The 21,281-nt window shown below is 43.8% G+C and overlaps 1 protein-coding gene across 4 annotated transcripts in view; it reads right to left on the bottom strand.

Annotated features, from left to right (window-relative positions):
• Nucleotides 1-21,281, bottom strand: part of PCNT (pericentrin) — a 248,169-nt gene that overhangs the window by 124,492 nt on the left and 102,396 nt on the right. For all 4 annotated transcript variants that reach the window (XM_026658033.1, XM_026658029.1, XM_026658030.1 and 1 more), the window contains 3 exons: nt 13,471-13,635; nt 5,604-5,750; nt 8-159 (listed from right to left, as the gene is read on the bottom strand). In XM_026658033.1, coding sequence (XP_026513818.1) covers nt 8-159; nt 5,604-5,750; nt 13,471-13,635 — 464 coding nt within the window. The remainder of the gene's footprint in view (nt 1-7; nt 160-5,603; nt 5,751-13,470; nt 13,636-21,281) is intronic.

The raw sequence follows: 21,281 nt of genomic DNA on the forward strand, positions 1-21,281 counted from the left end.
AACTAACCTTTCATTCTGGGACAGTTCGATATCAGATCTCAGCATAGCTACCAGGTACTCTCCTTCTTGATTTTCTCTGTCTCGTCGCTGTAGCAGGGTCTCTAGCTCAGAGTTAGTCTCCTCCAACTTATGATTTAAAGACTCCACTTTCTTTTCCAGCTGTGGGAAATGGAACAACAAGGCAAGGGATAAAAGGCCAGTCATTTTTACCAAACTACTAGAGCTTTATTCAGTTATCTTATTATGAAATCTCATCTACAATACAGAGAAATCACAAACAGCTCTGGAGACCCCATTCCATTTATAATGGATTCTAATACCACAAGAGTTGGAGGACATGAGAAAGACTAAAACAGAACGGCGGTTAAAATTGTTTTTCTCTCTTTCTAGTATAGTTTTGTTTAAAGTCGCTGTTCAATCTGCATCCATAGTCTCAGCACATTCAAGTAATGCTGGCAAGTTATATAAGCTCTTAATGACACTTCAATTTGTTTTGCATTAACTTTCTCCATTCATGTCTGAAGGATAGAAAGCAGTGCTCTGGCAGAATTTTCTACAGTGCAGCACACAAACTTCAACAGTGAATTGACTCAATAAGATCACATCCCAACCAACGTTTCTCCATTCTTTATCCCAATAAACCTTTTTTGTCCAGAAAACATCCTTTATTCTCTGCTCTCATTTTTGTGTTGACTTCAATATGCTGCTCTTTTAAAAGCAAATAGTGCTTTAACTGCCGGCAGCTATAGCACATTTACATCAATAACGTTACACCTGATCACCTGAACAAACCATTACTATGGCAACAATTTTTGCCTCAACACAAAGCAAGTATTTAACTATACTTTTTCTTTGAAGAGGGAAAAGGAGAGACCAGGGTAAAAAGCATTCCATTTCCCTGCCAATTTTCTGCCGTTATTCATTAAACACTGTATGAAGAGCACAAAATAATGTGCTCTTCTTGAAGTTACTATTACCAATTTCCAGCTTTTCTACTAAACAGAAAATGAAGTTTCACTGAGGAATAGTTTTGATGTAACAATTCTACATTTTGAGCATTTGCACTGAATATTGGCCAACAACATTAAAATAAACTCTGGGATTCTCCTGAATTGTTAGAAGGGAGCACCACAACTAAACTGGTACTTTACTCCCTTTCATTTCCAACCTTGACAACTCACCTTCACTTTTAATTTATTCTAAGTACGAAAAACAGCTAATTTTAATTCATTTGCTGTTTCTAAATTTCCTGCTTAAGGGCTAGTCTACACTGGCAACACTAAAGTGCTGCCATGGCAGCACTTTAACATGGTTTGTGTAGTCACGGCAGAGCGCTGGAAGAGAGCTCTCCCAGTGCTCTTTAAAAAAAAAACCTCCCAGTGCTGGTGCACTGTTTACCCTGGCACATTACAGCGCTGAAACTTGCTGCAGTCAGGGGGGTGTTTTTTCACACCTCTGAGCGAGAAAGTTGCAGCGCTGTAAAGTGCCAGTGTAGACAAGCCCTAAGACACACAGCCTTTACAGTCTGTCACTGCCCATCCTAAAGCCTGGAGGGAATCTTGATTCTACCAAGATTTCTGTTCTGCAAGAGCTTTCCAAACAAGCTAAATTAGGCCTTGTCTACACTGGCAATTACTGCGCAGTAAAGCAGCCTTCTCCGGTGTAACTCCTGAGGTGTACACACTGCCAAGCCACTTAGTGTACAGAAACTCCTCAGTTGCAGCGTTGCAAAAAAAGCACCTCCACAAGAGTCATAAGCCTTAAAGAGCAGAGGCTCCAGCGCTGTATTGGCAGTGTAAACAAATTACAGTGCAGAAAGCAATCAATTGGCCTCCTGACGTGTCCCATAATCCCTCAAGTGGCCACTCTGCTCATTGTTTTGAACTTGGCTGCCCTGGAGACATGCGCCCCTCCCTTTCAAAGCTCTGACAGCCCTTGCATGCTGTGCCAGTCTGCTCTGGGACACAAAGCAAACCATTAATGTGGAATGCTCCTGCTGTTGAACACAGAGGCAGGCATGTGTGCGTGCATGCAAAGAGAGAGTGAGTGAGTGAGTGTGTGCCTGTGTGTGAGTGAGAGAGAGACAGACAGACAGACAAGATAGCTGGAGAGGGAGACGGGGGCTGATGTCAGGGTTTCCCCCTCCCCAGTGCCGGGTTTACAATGGCGGCAGTGGCGCCATGGAGTCAGGCCCATGCTCATAAGGGGCCCCGACCTGCTCCGCTTGCACTGCTCCCCCCGCCTATCACTTGCTCCTCTCGGCCTGCCCGCCGGCTGGCCGAGGGCTTCTCTCCGCCCCCTGGTCCCACCCCCCTGCTCCTCTCTGCCCACTGGCCGGACCCCAATGCACCTCCAGCTCCAGGCAGTCTCTGCTTCCCACCACCTGTGGGGCCCCACCTGTCTCCCTGGAGCTGAGCCGCCTGGGACTTGTGCAGAAGCCCGGCCAGTCTCAGTCAGGTGGGGGCAGGAGGAACAGTGTGGGGGGCTTGGCTGGGCCCCTCCAGGCAAGTGCGTCTTCAGGGAGCTGGCTGGGCAGGCCCTGGCTGATTGCGCCATTCCCGACGGGCCGGAGCGATTCCCCACCCTGGGACCAGCCCTGGCTCCGCTGCCATCTCAGCCCAGCAGACACAGTCACCTCCCAGCAGATCAGGTGAGTGCGGCCGGGAGGCAGGACATGGAAGAGTGGGCCTCTGGGGGAGGTGTGTGTGGGGGTGTTTGTGGGGGGAAATGGGCTGTGAGGGGGCAGGGAAAATGTGTGTTGGGGCACTAGAGAGTGGTGGTTCTGTGGCGGCTGCTGGGCAGTTGTGGTGGGGCTGTGAACAGGGGTGCTAGGCAGGAGTGGTGTTGTGCAGGGCGCTGTGCATTTGTGGGGTGGGGCAGGGCTCTGGCCATAGGGAGTCAGGAGGGGGTGCTGGGCAGGGGGGTAAGGGGGCTGTGTGGCACGGCATGAGCCCGCCCCCAAGGGGAAGGGGCATGCTGGCAGCACAGGGCCGGGTGGACCACTGTGCGTCTGGCAACTGCTGGTTTGTAAAGAGTAGCCTCGCACTGGGCTGGGCGGAGAGGGGCCACCCCTGCCATGCCATGCCACGCCCCATTGCCTCTGGCTGGCCCCTTGCTCTGGGCACTGATCTCCCCATGCCATGCACCATTGCCTCCATGGAGGCCCATAAATATGTTTGGCACTGGGCCCACAAAAGATTAATCCGACCCTGCCCCTTCCCCAGGACTGGTTGCTTCCTGACGCTGTCTGAACTTTCAAGACAGCATGCTGACATACTCTCTGACCTCCAAAACACACTGTCTCTCCCCACCCACACTCTCTTTCTCTCTCTCCCTGTCACACTCTCCCCTCCAGTTGAAAAGCAGCTGGCAATGTAGTAGGATGCCCATGGAACAATGGGATTGGGAAACCTGCATCATGTGACACTGTGCCTGCCCCTGAGGCACTGCAAACCTTTCCCAAAGCACCCTGCGGCCAGTTGCACAGTGGGATAGCTACCACAATGCACTGCTCTCTTTGCTGATGAAAGAGCTGCTAATGTGGATGCGGCTCCACTGTCACAAGGAGCACAGTGTGGACACGCAACAGCGGTTTAATTCCAGCACTTTTATTAAAGTGGTATAACTTGTTGCGCAGAAACTTGCCAGTGTAGATATACCCTTAGATTAATCACTCTCATTCTTGGATCCATCTTTCCGTGCAACTAGCAAAACTTTCATAGAATCATAGAATATCAGGGTTGAAAGGGACCTCACGAGGTCATCTAGTCCAATCCCCTGCTCAAAGCAGGACCAATCCCCAACTAAATCCCCAAATGGCCCCCTCAAGGATTGAACTCACAACCCTGGGTTTAGCAGGTCAATGCTCAAACCACTGAGCTATCCCTCCCGCCCTTTACATAACTTTAGAATTTTAGAGCAGCTAGCGTCTCCTCATCCCCGTGAACAGGTGGTTCACTCCACCATGGAGGATGGAAGACTCATGTCTCTAGTGTCAGCAGTGAAAAAGGAACTAGTTAGAGGACATGCATCTAACCAGAACTTCTGCATTAGTCATGAAGTCAGCTAAAAGCTGACCAACCGAAGTTTTCTTAAGGCTGTTAGGTACGAAATACTGACTAGAAAAGGAGCATTATTTTATATCATGATAGGGGGTCCTCATGCACCGAGGGGGTTAATTTTATCTGTTTTAAATCTCTCTAAGTACTGATCTTTTACATAACCCTCTCCCTTTCCATTTTTGTCTTTCAGTATCATTAACAGAACTGCCTTCAAGGCAGGACACTTTGCAATATGAATGTAACTTCCAAGATTTTCTTTATACAAATTTGTTATACCACAAAACATCCATGCTGATATAAGATCATAGGATTGAAAGGGACCTCCCTAGGTCATCGAGTCCAGTCTTTTGCTATCATAGGCAGCCACAGCATACAATCCCTTTCACACATTTATCAAGTTCCATCCTAAAACCCAATTAGTATTCTTGCCTCTACTACTCTTCTTGGGAGGCTGTTCCACAACCTCACTCTTTTGATGGTTAGAAAACGTCTAATTTCCAGACTAAATTTACTCATGGACAGTTTTGATAGTTTTCCAATTTATGGAGAATGAATGTGTCTTAAACTTTAACAAAAGATTGAAACCAATTATTACAATATGGGGATGGAGGGGCCTAGTATGATTTACAGTATTAAAATTAGTTAAACTGTTTTGATGTAAAACAAGGCACCTTGTAATTGCATAAAATTTTCAAGAAATAATTTTCAATTTTGTTTCAAGAAAGTCACAAATGTAGCTTATTTTTTATCTAATACTACTAACATTAATACTTGTGCATTACAAAAAAGTTACTATGTAGGAGAATCATTGTTCAGTTTCTGTAACCAAGAGAGGACTATAGAGAGGCGGTTTATAGTAGAGGTAGTGTTTTTAGATATCAAAACATCAGCCTTGATACCCCCTTCATTGTCCCTCACAGGTGTGTCTGCACCTTCTTTCATGCTGCCCCTGATGCCTCAAATTTCTTTGCCAAGCCATCTTCCTTGACACAGCCAAACCCCTCCTAAACCTTACCCATCTCACCTCCAAGAAACAAAGGGCAGGACAGCTAAGCAATCAAACACACAGAATCATCAATATATGCACATGCCTTAAGAGTAATTATTGTCACCCTTGTCCATCCGTTCCTCTCCCTTGTCTCATACCCTAACTTCAACACAGGGATCATGTCATTGTTTGTTTTTGTGACATATCTAGTACATTTTTCTCAATACCAGAAAATTAAAATATTATATCTCAGGAGAATGGAATAGTCACTGAAAGTAACTGGATAGGTTCCCTCCTTTAGCAGCCACAACCATGCTGCATCACAACTTTTTCTCCACCCACTGAGATACAATGCTATCCTCATAACACACTAGCTAACAGAAGAAGCCAACAATGCCTCAAAAACTAGTTAATATAAACCAATGACTGCACCAAAGTGGTATCCTCTGTACAAATACATCTTAATGGGGAAAGGGGGAAGGAGAGGAAAGCTATGTTCAAACAGGACACAAGGAAAGTGCAATTAAAATCTAAGCCTCAGTATTTTCACATACCTGGATGATTATATTTGTCTTTTCCTGTAGCTGTACTGATAACTCCTCTTTCTCCTTTTCGTAATGCGCTTGTGCCTTTTCTGTCTCTTGTATCAACACCTGCTCCTTGCTGCGCCAGGCAGTCTTCCTTTCAGCTTCAAATTCCTCCTGCATTAAAAAAAAAAAAGTTTTAAAAAAAGATTCCCAAGCCAACCAACCAAAAACAATTTGCAGAAATCTAACTAAAAATTACCAAGAAGTGTGGCACTTTAGAGAATATCTACGTAGATGAAGGGACTATCTGGAAATGTCAAAAAAAATTCCTACACGGTTTTCAATAAACTCACATAACATATTCTCACCAGCACCGATACTTTATCAAGTTCTCTGTTAAGATCTGAGATATGGTGACAGCATAAAAACTAGTGCATCTCTGAACATGGGGGCATCGAAGCACCCACATGTAGAGCAGTACTGTTCCTTGGCATAGCATTTGAATGAACAACACTGTTCCTCACAACTGTTCATTAGAGATTATTGTTCCCAAAATATAGTATTTCCCAGGAAGACTATAAAAATATCAGAAATGCTTATCTGGTATAGCTATCAATATCAGACATAGTGCTTTCTAGAGAGAATATTGGGTATGACAACAACAACATTATAGTTACACTGGGAGATTTACCCATATGCTTGTAAGAATAGCATTTGGAAGAACTCATTAATTCAAAGGATCCAATAGAAGCAAGTGCAGAGAAGTATCTTTTGAAACAACTAAAAATTATACGGAGATAATGTATTTAAAAAGTCCACTAACTCTCTTCAACCCAGCAGTCTTAACATTCAAACCCAAGTAATAATATTGGTAAGTGATGCTTAAATTGAATTACATTTGAAAGTGCTTAATCACATCTTGAATTTCTAAAGACATTTCTGGAGGCAGCCACCTTGGTACAAAATATCCTACCAATGACACTGTATTAAAGGAGGAGTTACTTACTCTGTACGGGTTTCAGAGTAGCAGCCGTGTTCGTCTGTATCCGCAAAAAGAACAGGAGTACTTGTGGCACCTTAGAGACTAACAAATTTATTAGAGCATAAGCTTTCATGGGCTACAGCCCACTTCTTCGGATGTGCCACAAGTACTCCTGTTCTTTTTACTCTCTACGGTAACTGAAGTTCTTTGAGACGTTTGTCCCTATGGGTGCTCTACTTCAGTTATGCACGTGCCCCATACACCTTTGATCAGAGACTTCTGGTAGCAATGCCAGTTCAGTCCACACAAACGCCCTAGTTATCTTCATGCCCCATGATAAGGGTATGTAAGGGCAGCATCAGACAACCAAATTCAGTTCCTTCTCTAACTCAGAGTCCCACAAAGGAAGACTCCGAAGCAGAAGGGAAGGATGGCACCTAGTGGGCACCCATAGGGACAAATATCTCAAAAAATTCCAATTACTGTAAAGGGTAAGGAAGTCCTTCTCCTCCTTCAAGTAATGTCCCTATATCGGTGCTCCACTTCAGGTGACTCCTGAGCAGTACCGTGTAAAGGAGGTGGATGTTTTGGAGCCAGATCTAAGACTGACTGGAGACTAACAATGACAAGGTGGAATCTTGCTCTAGAGGCATGTATAGAATGTAATGTTTAGAAAAAGGTGTGAACCAAAGCCCACGTGGCAGCTTTGCTTATTTCTCCAATGGGAACATTCTTTAACGGGGTTATGGAAATAGACTGATCAAGTGGAGTGAGATATCATAGAATATCAGGAAGCTGAATGTCCTAGTTGATGTGGAAGTTTGAGGTTACTTTGGGCAAAAGTGGAAGTGTGACCAGAGAGATACCTTTTCTTTAATAAATGTGGTGTACAAAGAATCAGCTATCAAAGCCCACTAACTCACCAGTTCTCCTAGTGGAGGTAATAGCCACTAAGATTGCAGTCTTCACAAACAAGTGTGGAAGGGAACATTTAGCCAGGGGTTCAAGGGGAAGCCTCTTTAGAGAATTGAGAACCAGGTACAAGTCTCTCTCCGGTGTATGTTGTTTGACATGAGGAATAAGATCTGATAATCCTTTGATGAATCAAGAAGTAATGAGGTGAGTAAAGACTAAAAAACCCTTGACTGAGGAATGGAAAAATTGCAATAGCCACTAGATGAAATTTAATGGAACTCCAAGAGAGGGCCCCAGTTCTTCATACCCAAAAGGTAATCCAATATATCAGACAGATAATATTTCAACAAGAGACAGGTACCTTTGGAACCTCTTCCTCAGGTATGTTTTTCTAGTTGACTCATTTCTACTATTGAGCAAAACTTCTTGCAATTCTTTTGAACAGGAGATCTCTACCCATAAGATCCATCTATATGCCAAGCCTTGAGACGCAGAGCTGTCAAGTTGGGGTGAAGACCTTCCACCGAGTCCTGGGTTAGTAGGTCAGGTATTATTGGTAATCAAAGTGCAGGGCAAGAGGAGGGGCAAATCAGGTATGGGAACCATATCTGACTAGGCTAAATTGGTGCAATTAGGATGACTCTGGTTCTGTCCTGCTTGATCTTGTTTAGGATTCTGAGGAGCAATGGCATCAGAGAATAGGCAGATAGGAGGTTTCTGGACCACAAAATGAGAAAGGCACCTCCCAGAGAATGACAACTAACACACCCTCCTGAGCAGAGTATTCAGCATTTTCTGTTCGGGGCTGTGGCGAAGAGATCTAATTCTGGAGAACCCCAGGTAAGAAACATCAAGGGGTTAAGGTCCCATTTGTTATCATGGCAGAAGTGTCTGCTCAAGTTGTTGACAATGGTGTTCTGGAAGCCTGGTATGTATGTGACAGAATTGAAGATTTGATGGGCTATGCACTAGTTCCACAGATTTACTGTTTCTGTACAAAAGAAGGAGGATCTTGCTCCTCCCTGGTGATTTATATTGTACATGCCAGCCATGCTGTCTTTATCCTCATTTATCACAATCATAGGTAGAAAATGTCTGCAGTCAGATCTGACCACTCTGAGCTCCAGTAGGCTGATGTGGAGAATGGATTCTTAAGTTGCACATTTTCCATGAATGGTATGACTTTGAAGACAAGCTCTCCACCCTATATGAGACGTGCCAGTCACTATAGTTGTAGTTGGAGATGGAGAAGCGAATGGAACTCCAGTGCATACCGTGACAGGTTGGACCCCTTGGGAAGCCACCTGCTATGCTGAGATACCACTGAGTGTACCTGTTCTGCCAGCATGGACCCTCTTTAACCTGTCTTGCTGAGCCAGGCTCTTAAAACCTCCTCTAAAACACACACACACACACAGCGGAAGGGCCACACCCAGCTGCAGATCAGCTCTGGTAAGACTCAGTTTAAGGGACTTGTTTCAGCACATCCCTCGGCCCACGACGCTTCCCGCAGCCCCCATTGGCCTGGGACGGTGAACAGCGGCCAGTGGGAGCCACGATTGGCTGAACCTGCGGACGCGGCAGGGAAACAAACCAGCCCAGTCTCCCAAAACTAAGGAAACTAACAAAAACTAAAAGTAAAAACTACTCCCTAAAGGCAAACCTAGCTAAACAAGTGAGCACAAGTTGATCCATTTCAGGCTGAGGCATCTGAGAAAAAAAAACTTAGGGAAAAGAACCTAATGGCAGCCATACTGGTTCAGACCAATGGTCCATCTAGCTCAGTACCCTGTCTTCCCACAGTGGTCAGTGGCAGGTGCTTCAGAGGGAATGAACAGAACACACAATCATCGAGTGATCCAACCCCTCGTCCACTCCCAGCTTCTACCAGTTAGAGGCTAGGAACCCCCTGAGCATGGGGTTGCATCCCTGACCACCTTGGCTATTAGCCATTGATGGAGCTATCCTCCATTACCTTATCTAATTCTTTTTTTAATCCAGTTATACTTCTGGCCTTCACAACATCCCCTGACAATGAGTTCCACAGCTTAACTGTGAACTGTGTGAAGTATTTCCTTTTGTTTCCTTTAAAGCTGCTGTCTATTAATTTCTTTGGGTGACCCCTTGTTCATTTGTATGTGAAGGGGTAAATAACACTTCCTTATTCACTTTCTCCACACCATTCATGATTTTATAGACCTCTATCATATCTCCTCTTAGTCATCTTTTTTCCAAGCTGAATAGTCCCAGTCTTTTTAATCTCTCTTCATATGGAAGCTGTTACATACTCCTAATCATTTTTGTTGCCCTTTTCTATACCTTTTCCATTTCTAATATATCTTTCTTAAGATTGCTTGACCAGGACTTCATGCAGTATTCAAGGTGTGCGTGGATCATGAATTTATGCAGCAACATTATGATGTTTACTCTTTTATTATCTATCCCTATTCTAATGGTTCCTAACATTGTTAAGCTTTTTTGACTGCCGCTGCACTTTGAGCAGATGTTTTTAGAGAACTATCCACAGTGACTCCAAGATCTCTTTCTTGAGTGGTAACAGCTAATTTAGACCCCCATTATCTGCTGGGATTATGTTTTCCAGTGAGCATTATTTCATCTGCCACTTTGCTGCCCAGTCACCCAGTTTTGTGAGATCCCTTTGTCACTTTTCGCAATCTGCTTTTGACTTAACTATCTTGAGTAATTTTGTATTGTCTGCAAACTTTGCCACCTCATTGTTTACCCCTTTTTCCAGATCATTTATGAATATGTTGAACCGCATTTGTCCCAGTACAGACCCCTGGGGGACACCATTATTTACCTCTCTCTATTCTGAAAACTGACCATTTATTCTTATCCTTTGTTTCCTACCTATTAACCAGTTACTGATCTATGAGAGGACCTGACCTCTTATTCCATGACTGATTAGTTCGTTTAAGAGCCTTTGGTGAGGAACATTGTCAAAGGCTTTCTAAAAGTCCAAGTACACTATATTCACTGGATCACCCTTGTCTACACATTTACTGATCCCCTTCAAAGAACTCTAGTAGATTGGTGAGGCATGATTTCCCTTTACAAAAACCATGCTGACTCTTCCCGAAAAAATGGTGCTCATCCGTCTGCTAATTCTGTTCTTTACTATAGTTTCAATCAATCTGCCTCATACTAAAGTTAGGTTTACCGGCCTGTAATTGCCAGGATCACCTCTGGAGGCTTTTTAAAAAATTAGTATCACATTAGCTACCCTGCAATCATCTAGTACAGAAGCTGATTCAAGCAATAGGTTACATACCACAGTTAATAGTTCTGCAATTTCATATTTGAGTTCCTTCAGAACTCTCGGGTGAATACCATCTGGTCCTTGTGACTTATTACTGTTTAGTTTATTAATTTGTTAAAAAAACTCCTCTCATGACACTTTAATCTGGGATGGTTCTTCAGATGTGTCACCTAAAAAGAATGGCTCAGGCATGGGAATCTCCCTCACATTCGACACTGCCCTAGATACCACTAGTATGGAGCACAAGGATAGCTAGGACATATGTGCAGACTGAACAAACGCAGCTATCAAAAGACTGATCAAAGAAGCATGGGGTGCATGCACACCTGAAGTGGAATATACATACAGAAACTACACAAAGAAGAATCTGTATTTAAGCAAGCTGAAAACTGGTTTATAACTTCTAAAATGAAGATCTCACACTGCCAGTATTACAAAGTATGCCTCTGTCAGTGATATTCAGACCTCAGTGGTTCAGGAGCCAACTTAGCAATCAACATTACCTAAAAGAGCAACAGTAGCATGAACTCATTTTTTCATTTACTATAGTACTGTAACAGTACCACAGGGGAAATATTTTGTTTTTATATATATAAATTATTCTCACAGCAAAATGACTGACCAAGTATTATTTTATCAACTACAGTAGGTTAACAACACAGTAAATGTATCCTGACTGGTTAATAATTAAATCACACATGTCATGCGCTGCAAAGAGCCGCAGGAGATACATTAAAAAGCCAATTGCAGCTTGCAAGCCTCAGTCTGAGTATCACTGCTCTATATCAAGCTAGTTGTCATGAAGTAGACGGAGAAGTAGTCAGAGAAGTAGAATGTACTTTCAGATCTATTTCAAAGACTTGTTCTGCTGAGAAATCAGCTTCTTTCCATCCTTCCAAATGCTAAATGGGATAAAATGTGTACAAATCTCTTTAAAAAACTGAAGTTTTCATATTAACATACACAAGCATATCGCAAATCACAACTGAAGGTAAAATATAGTCCTTAAATGCATGATCGTGTTTATGACACATTGTGCATTTATCTCTGAATAGATATTTTACAAAGGCCATTTCTTTTAATACCTTACTGTAAACTGAAGTGTTAAGGACAAAATGCCAGGTTTACATTATTTTTATATAGTCACTCCTCGCTTAACATTGTACTTATATTCCTGAAAAATGCTACTTTAAGCAAAATGATATTAAGCGAATCCAATTTCCTCATAAGAATTAATGTAAATGGGGGAGGAGGGGGGTTACATTAAGTGAAATTTTTTTCGCCAGACAAGAGACTTTTTTTTTTAATTTATATATACATATATACACACATACATACATACACACACACACATACACAATCAGTTTTAAACAAACAATTTAATACTCTACACAGCAATGATGATTGTGTAGCTTGGTTGAGGTTGTGGAGTCAGAGGGTGGGATATTTCCCAGGGAATGCCTTACTGATAAATGATGAACTAGCACTCGGCTGAGCCCTCAAGGGTTAACACATTGTTGTTAATGTAGCCTCATACTCTACAAGGCAGCACGAATGGAGGGAGGGGAGACAGCATGGCAGAGAGAGACAGAGACACACACCGTGTGTGAGTGTGTGTGTGAGTGTGAGTGTGTGTGTGAGTGTGTGTGTGAGAGAGAGAGATGCGCATTGCCCCTTTAAGTACGCTGACCCCACTCTAAGTATATTGCCTTTTTAAGTAGATCAGCAAGTTGAGACAGCAGCTGCTGCCAGCAAGTTCCTTCCATTCTGAGCGCTGTCGTGTCCCGCCCGCTCTGTGGAGATGGGGTAAGAGAGACACTTTGACATTAGTCCCCCTCTTCCTCCCCCCTCTCCCCACCCCCCGCACAGCAAGCAGGAGGCTCCCAGGAGCAGCTCCAAGGCAGAGGGCAGGAGCAGCACATGGCAGTGGGAGAAGGGACAGCTGAACTGCCCGGCAATTGATAGCCTGCTGGACGACTGCCGCATAGGGAACATAGGGGAGCTGATGGGGGCCTGCCGGTCCACCCTGGCTCCAAGTCCCCACCAGTTAGCTCCAACGGGCTGCCCTTTCTGCAAGCAGTGGATGAAGCAGACAACTGCCAAACAACGTTATAAGGGAGCATTGGGCAACTTAAAATGAGCATGTTCTCTAATTGATCAGCAACGTAACAATGTTAATCTGGATGACTTTATGTGAGGAGTTACTGTATTGTTTTTTTCAGCATTGTTTGGGTTGTTTTCCAATTTAGAATACACCTCATTACAAAGTACATGTACAACGTATTACAAAAATTTGTAAACACTTTTACCCAAAAGCAAAAAGGAGAAAAGTAAAAGGAGAAGCCATCTTAAAATAGAGGCTCCCTCATGGACCACATCAATTCCCATTCATGATTGCATAGCATCTCTGTGGCAAATACAGTAACTGCTTACATAAAGAAGTGATGTTAGGAACAATGTATTTTTAGTCCCTTTTAATGTGATTTAATTGACAATCAGAAGAGTTAGACTCATGTGACTAGCAAGTAATCTGGCCCAAAAACCATTTTAGGAAGTGCTAATTTATCTTTTCCATTTCCAACTTCAATGTCTCTAGGACTTTATAAAGACAATCCGGGGAAAAGGTTTTATAATAATTGTTCAACCTCAGAAAATTGCATACATTTTGGAACATAAATTTTGGAATTTGTTAAAAAACATTTTAGCTTAGACCTCACCTTTAGCTGTGTAATCTGCTGTTCCAATAATACCTCTGACTGACATTTGAGCAGTTCAATCTCATCCTGGAACTGAAGCTGCTGCTTCAATTTCACCTCCTCAAACTGAGCTAGGAGACCTGTTCGCACAGTTTCCACTTCAGAGGCAGAGGCAGAGGCATACATCTGTAAGATTTTTTAATCAATTTCATTATTGAGAAAAATCAATAACTCCACCCCCAAATCCCACAGTGATTTTCCCTCCAACCCTAAGGGCCAGATTCTCAGCTGGTGTGAACTGCCATACTCCACCTCCATCTTTACTGAAGGAATCCAGATCTTATCTCTGTGCAAGTTCACAAAGATACAGGCAGGTGGAAGGGGAGGTGGAGGATTCTGAGAGAGGAGCTTGACACCAAAGTACTACGAAACAAATTGCCTAGTTAATCTAATGATCAACTCAGATTGGGAGAGCACACCACCTGCTTGCTTCTTCTGATGCCCATAAGGCTCATGGAAATACACCAGAGAAAGAGTAGTCAAACAAATGGCAGCTGTGCCTCATTAAGACAATATAACAATTACCCAATGACTAGTGATATTGGGCTTCTAGGAAAATTTCAGCTGCATTCTTCTTTGTAAACTGAATCACTGCGGCCATTAGACTGACAGGAAATCCTGTTTCCAGGATCAAGGCACTTAAAGCATGAGAATTTTCACTTGACCAACAAAACTAGCTTCCCAGGCATATACTTCTTCTACAGAAAACCCAAAGGGACAGGCAGTACATATTTTCAGGTCAACCTAGAGGTCCTCCCCCCAAATCCAAAGGAAATTAAGGTTTTCCCCAAAAGTAAACAACTTTTGCAAGGGGGACATTACCATTCAAACTCTCAAAAATTGCATTTATGATTAGCAGTCCCATTGCTCATTACTGAATTTTGCAGTGCAATGAGTGAAAAAGCAAAATAATGTATCATAAAAAAGGGAAGTTACTAATCTTATAGTAACTGAGTTCTTTGAGATGCGTGGTCCCTATGGGCACTCTGCCTGTGAATGCACATGCACTACATGAGCCTGAGACCAGAAGATTCTTCCTAGCAGCGCCCACTGGTCAGTGCCTGCATCCTTGCTCTCCTCATACTCCATGCCGAGGGCATAAAGGGCGGTATTGGCCAATCACCTCTCCTGTTCCTTCTCTAACCTGAATCAATGGATAGGATCTGAAGCAGAGGTGAAGGAGGGCGGATAGTGGAATATAGATAGGGATCACATCTTGACGAACTCGTTACTATAAAGGTAAATAACTTACCTTTCTTCCTCAAGTGCTGATCCCTATGTGTATTCCACTGAGGGTGACTGAAAACCGGAGGCAGGTGCAAGGCTGCAGGCAGTAAAGATGTTTGTAGGACCTCCACACCAAAGAATGAATCAGCTGTGGAGGCTTGAACTAAGGTATAATGTTTCGTGAAGGTACAAACTGAATTCCATATTGCTGCTTTGCAAATACCAAGCAGGGGCACCTTCTGACGCAATGCTAACGAAGCTGCTTGTGCTCTAGCGGAATGAGCCCTCACACAGTGTGGGAGAGGAAGATTCACCAAATAAAAGTAGAATACAGCCCAAAATCCACTTAGAGAGTCTGAGAGGCTATAGCTTGTCCTCTCATTCATTCCACAATGGCAATGAACAATGGAGGCAGCTTTGTGATTAGAACTGGTCTAAATTTTTGGACTGAAAAATTTCCTATCAAAGTGTGCTCCATGAACTGTTTGCTACTGACCTTTCTGGAGATGTTCGGTAGCCAATATAAACTTTGAGTTTGATTCTCCAGCCCTCACTTGCTCTTCAGTTGCCTATGATGTAACTCTGAGCTTATGGCTGCATATATTTGTTGACTAATAACTAGAAAGAAAGGGTCAAACCTAGCTACATTACTATTAGGAAAGGGCATTTGGGGATTTCCTCCAATGCTCCCCACTTCAATTCTTCATCCATTGTATTGCAGTTTAAATAAATTAGAGAAATAATTGAAACCAGAGTGATTATATTGTGTTATTTTGACAAATAAAATATTCAGAATTTTTCAGAATTTTAAAATACTGTGTGCAGAATTTTTTATTTTTTGGTGCAGAATTCCCTTAGGAATAATAAGGGCTCTAAAATCACTTATCTTTCTGGCCAAAGTGATGGCAACAAGGAAGGCAACCTTCATCAACAACTAGGACATTGAACACGTAGCTAACGGTTTAAACAGCGACCTAGATGATACCAAGAGTACTAAATGAGATCCCATTGTGGAACTGGTCTCATTATTGGTGGAAAGGTTCTAATCCAGGGGTAGGCAACCTATGGCACGTTTGCTGAAGGCGGCACGCGAGCTGATTTTCAGTGGCACTCACACCGCCCTGGTCCTGGTCACCGGTCCGGGAGGCTCTGCATTTTAATTTAATTTTAAATGAAGCTTCTTAAACATTTTAAAAACCTTATTTACTTTACATACAACAATAGTTTAGTTATATATTAAAGACTTATAGAAAGTCTAAAACCGTTCTGGCACGCGAAACCTAAATAAATAAAGACTCGGCACACCACTTCTGAAAGGTTGCCGACCCTGTTCTAATCAAACCCTTCAGAAACCTGACTATCACCGAGTGAAGATGAAGTAGTCATCAATTAGTAGGTGGGCATGTGCTGATTGCCGCTAGGTGAACTTAGCCAGCTAAAGGAAAGCTGCACAGTCTTCAGAGCAAGAAGATAAATCCAGAATAGCAGGATGTCTGCTGTCTCATGGGACATATGGTGTTGCTGGGCTCACATACAGAAATATTTCCGCTTGACTATGTATTATTGTCTGGTGGAATCCTTTCTGGTATTTTTAAGAATGGCTTGAACGACTTTCAAACACGATTGTTCTAGGTGTGAAACCCATCCAAATATGAAGCCAGGAGATGACAAGAGACCAGGCTGGGATGTTTGACCTTGCTGCAGTCATGGGTCAACAGATCCAGGACAGACTGGATGCTGATGGGTGGACAGGTTGACATCTGCCACCTGGGAGTCAATGAGGATGATTAGCACTGTGTCCTGTTGGAACTTGAAGTTCTGCGGAAGAACAAGTGTGATGGGAGGCAAGATGTACCTCAGATGACCCATCCAGGAAAGTAGGAGAGCATCACTCTTGCAACCATGACCCTGAGTTCCTCTGGAACAGAACATGCTGCAATTCCTCTTCATCTGGGATGAGAAAAGGTCCCAAAGTAGGGGCTCCCTACTGAGAAATGATGCTGCTCACTACAGAATCATGTAGTTCTCCACTCATGGCTGGTGGCATAATCCCTACTGAGGCTTTCCACCAATGAATTGTGAGCACCCAGAAGGTACACCGCTGATGGAGTAAAGTGGTGCCCCAAAAGTTCACCATGTATATGCACAGTGGGATGGATTTCACCCCTCCCTGCTTGTTGACATAGAACACAGTCATTATGTTTTCTGACATTACCAGAATATATCAAGATCACATGAGCCGTAAGAATGCCTTGCAGGCTTCCCAGACTGCTCTTAGACACAGGATATTTATATGCATTCTGGTCTCCTGAGGTGTCCAAGTGCCTTGTACTGTGCGGTCATCCATGTGGGCTCCCCAGCCTAATAGGGAGCCATCCATAATTATAATTTTCTCTGGTGTGGGAGGGAGGAAACACACACACACACACACACACACACACACACCTGGGATATTCTCCCACTTCAGCAAGGCCTTCAACCTTGGAAGGAATCGTCATGGCGTGATTGCTTAGCACATATACTATTCAGAGTCAGTACAGACTTGCCAATGGTCATGTAAGTACATGACACCAGATGCCACAATAGCATGAAGCATACCCAAACTGATGTTCAAGTACTGGGCACGGGTTGGTAGATTAACATCCTCATGAAGTGGAACCTGTCCAGGACCGATAAGCTCCCACCCTCACTGACTCCAGGTCTCCCATATGAAGTCTGTATTTTGTATTTTGGGGGAGGGATAGTTCAGTAGTTTGAGCATTGGCCTGCTAAACCAAGGGTTATGAGTTCAATCCTTGAGGGGACCATTTAGGGATCTGGGGCAAAAAAAAAAAAAAAAAAATAGTTGGGGATTGGTACTGCTTTGAGCAGGGGTTGGACTAGATGACCTCCTGAGGTCCCTTCCAACCCTGATATTCTATGATTCTATCAGATTCAGGAATCTTCTCTCTGTTTACACCGATTCTCAGGTATGTTAGGATATGGAGCAGCAATGATGTGGATGCCGTAACTTCTAGACAGGATCTGCCTGTCAGGAGCCAGTCATCTAGGTATAGGAAGATGGTGGAGCCACTGCGATGGCCTTGTGCTGTTGCTACTGCCAACACTTTCTTAAATACTCAGGGTGCTGTTGTTTGGTCAAAAGGAAGCACCCTTACTGGTAGTGGTTGGGAGCTACTACAAAGAGAGGGTTACTCACCCTTTGCAGTAATGGAGGTTCTTCGAGATGTGTGTCCCTGTGGGTGCTCCACTTCAGGTGTTGGTGCATCCTGGCACCATTGATCAGAAATTTTCGGTAGCAGTATCCATCTAAGTCACTCATCATCTAGTCTGTAGTAGTGTCCGTTGACGCCTCATCTAGTGCACGCGCAACCCGACACCCTCAGTTCCTTCCCCATCATACAGTCATTACTACAAACTCCAAAGTAGAGGGAAGGAAGGTGGGTAGTGGAGCACCCACATCTCAATGAACCTCAATTACTGGGCAGGATGAGTAACCCTATCTTCTTCGAGTGCCTTTCCTGTGGGTGCTCCACTTCAGGTGACCCTAGAGCAGTGCCCTTCTGCAGATGAAAGCAGCTTCGGAGTTGTATGCATAGTGGAGGCTAGCACTCATAGACCTAGCATTGTGCCGGAGTTTGAACCTTGAAAAATTGCATTATGGTTTGTAAATGTGTGTTCAAAGGCCCAGGGGCTGCTGTGCATATGTCTACGATTGGGGGTTCTGTTTGGTGTTGTTGATAACACATATGGATGTAATTGGAAACCCTTTTTGATAATCTGTGTGGATATTGCAGAGCCCTTGGAACACTGTGTCATGGAAACAAAAAGCCTGGGGGATTTTTGGAAAGGCTTCGTTCTGTCCAGGTAGAACGCTAATGTGTGTTGGGCAACCTCTTGTGTATTCACATAGGGTTTGGGTTAAAATGTAGGCACGTGAATCGGTTGACTGAAGTGGAAAGATTATAATATTTTGGGTATAAATTTTGGACGTGGTCTCAGGGTGACTTTGTCCAAGAAAAATATGGTGTATGAAGGATGAGCCATGAGAGCCCCTATTTCACTTGTCACACGATGTAATTGAGACCAAGAATGCTACCTCATTGATAAATGAAGTAGAGACCAGGTGGCAAACGGTTCAAATGGGGTTCTGGTCAGACTTCTGAGCACCAGGTTTAAGTCCCATGCTGGTGTAGGGTTGCGTATTTCTGGGTACATATTCTGTATGCACGTGAGAAAGCATTTTGTCATCTGGTTTGCGAATATTGAGATGCCATCAGTCTTATGGTAAAAAGTGGTAATGGCTGCGAGTTGTACCCTAGCCAAGCTTGTGGAAAGCCCTGAACCTTTACGTCTAATATTGTAGTCCAAGACCAACAGGAGTGGTGCTGAGAGCACAGATACATGTTTGTTCTGGTATCATAAGAACCTTTTTCATTTTTGTATGTAAGTGGTTTGCATAGCTGATTTTCTGCTGTTTACTAACACCAGTTTTACTTGTTCCGAGCAGGTTAAACCGTCATGGTGGAGCCACGCCTTCAGATGAAGTTTCTTCAGATGAAGTTGACTTTGCACACATACAAAATGGGAAATGACTGCCTAGGAAGGAGTACTGCAGAAAGGGATCTGGGGGTCATAGTGGACCACAAGCTAAATCTGAATCAATAGTGTAACACTGCTACAAAAAAAGCAAACATCATTCTACGATGTATTAGCAGGAGTGTTGTAAGGAAGACACGAGAAGTAATTCTCCCGCTCCACGCCACACTGATTAGGCCTCAACTGGAGTATTGTGTCCTGTTCTGAGCACCACATTTCAGGGAAGATGTGGACAAATTGGAGAAAGTCCAGCAAAGAGCAACAAAAATTATTAAAGGTCTAGAAAACATGACCTATGAGGGAAGACTGAAAAAACTGGGTTTGTTTAGTCTGGAAAAGAGAAGACTGAGGAGGGACATGATAACAGTTTTCAAGTACATAAAAGGTTGTTACAAGGAGGAGGGAGAAGAATTGTTCTTCTTAACCTCTGAGGAGAGGACAAGAAGCAATGGGCTTAAATTGCAGCAAGGGAGGTTTAGGTTGGACATTAGAAAAAGCTTCCTGTCAGGGTGGTTAAGCACTGAAATAAATTGCCTAGGGAGGTTCTGGAATCTCCATTATTGGAGATTTTTAAGAGCAGATTAGACAAACACCTGTCAGGGATGGTCTAGATAATACTTAGTCCTGCCATGAGTGCAGAGGACCGGATTAGATGACTTCTCAAGGTCCCTTCCAGTCCTATGATTCTATGTCCATTACAAGGCTGCATGTCTCAGGCGTACTGGTCTCTGTATCTCCTAGTTAGATTGTCCTATGCTGGTTGGTGAGGAATCTGGTCACCAGAATCCTGGTCATCATCCTCATCGCTTGACAAAGGAGGGGTGATGGGGGAATCTGTCTGCTCCAGTGACAACTGCACTGGGGAGCCATTGGTGCCGAACAATGGAGAGCCGGAGAGGACGACACCACCATATCAATATGTTTTGCGAAGCGGTGAGATTCCGCTCATTTCAGTGCCGTGTCTGTCGGTCCTGACGATTTTTGTGGTACAGTGTTTGGTGTTGGTTGAGCATGCGGCAGTTTGACCTGTGCCGTTGGTGCCGACTTGGATCTCTCAGACTGTGCCAATACTGATAATGGCGCTGATGCTGCCAGGCATTGCTATTGGAAATGGCTGCGGTGCCACCCCTTGCAGTGGCATTGTCAGTACCGTGAAGGAAGAGGTTGGCTTGTATTTGCCCCTTGACTCCTTAACCTTGCCAGCAGAGGTCACAGTGCAGGCAGTGCCGTAGGTTCACGGTGCCTCAAAGGTGCTCACACTCGGCACGGTCGGCACCAAGGATAGTGATCATGCAGGAGACAATTTTCTTTTTAGCATTCTCCCTGCGGGGAAGATGTGGATCATTTCTTTGGTTTTTTTGAGGAAGAATGTTTTTGTCACATCAGATTACGAGGTTCCTGGATAGTCTCCTGTCGAGGGGCCCTGTTGTCCAGGGTCAGAGCCTAGTTGCAGGGACTTCTCCATGACAATAAATTTTAGGCAGAGAGCTCTATCATGCCTGGCCCTGGCTTTGAGGTTGCTGCAGTGAGTCCACTTTTGCAGTATGTGCAATTTCCCTAAGCAGTGGACGCAGAGTGAGTGGCCATCAGAAATAAGCATAGTGTCCTTGCACAAGATGCATCTTTTAAAGCCTGGTGAACTAGGCATGTTTTTAATGTCCCTCGCTGAGGTAATTTTTAAACGAAAAGAAAACGAAAGGTTAAGGGTGGGTTTGAAAGAAGAAAAAGGGAGACGGAAAGCTATCTAAACTCTTAACGAACTGAAACTTAACTGTCATTGAAAAACTATTCCTAATTATTTTCCTAGGTTGTCATTGACACCGCTACAGAGCTCCACCTCAGGCCGAGAATGGTTGAGAAATAACTGGAGGGCTCAGGTTGCGTGCGCGTTAGATGAGGCACCAACGGTGCCGCAAGATGACCACTGTGCATGTGCGACCAAGACA

The sequence above is a fragment of the Terrapene carolina genome, unplaced genomic scaffold, assembly GCF_002925995.2.
Source record: "Terrapene carolina triunguis isolate 2854851 unplaced genomic scaffold, T_m_triunguis-2.0 Scaffold391, whole genome shotgun sequence".
NCBI lineage: Eukaryota > Metazoa > Chordata > Testudines > Emydidae > Terrapene > Terrapene triunguis.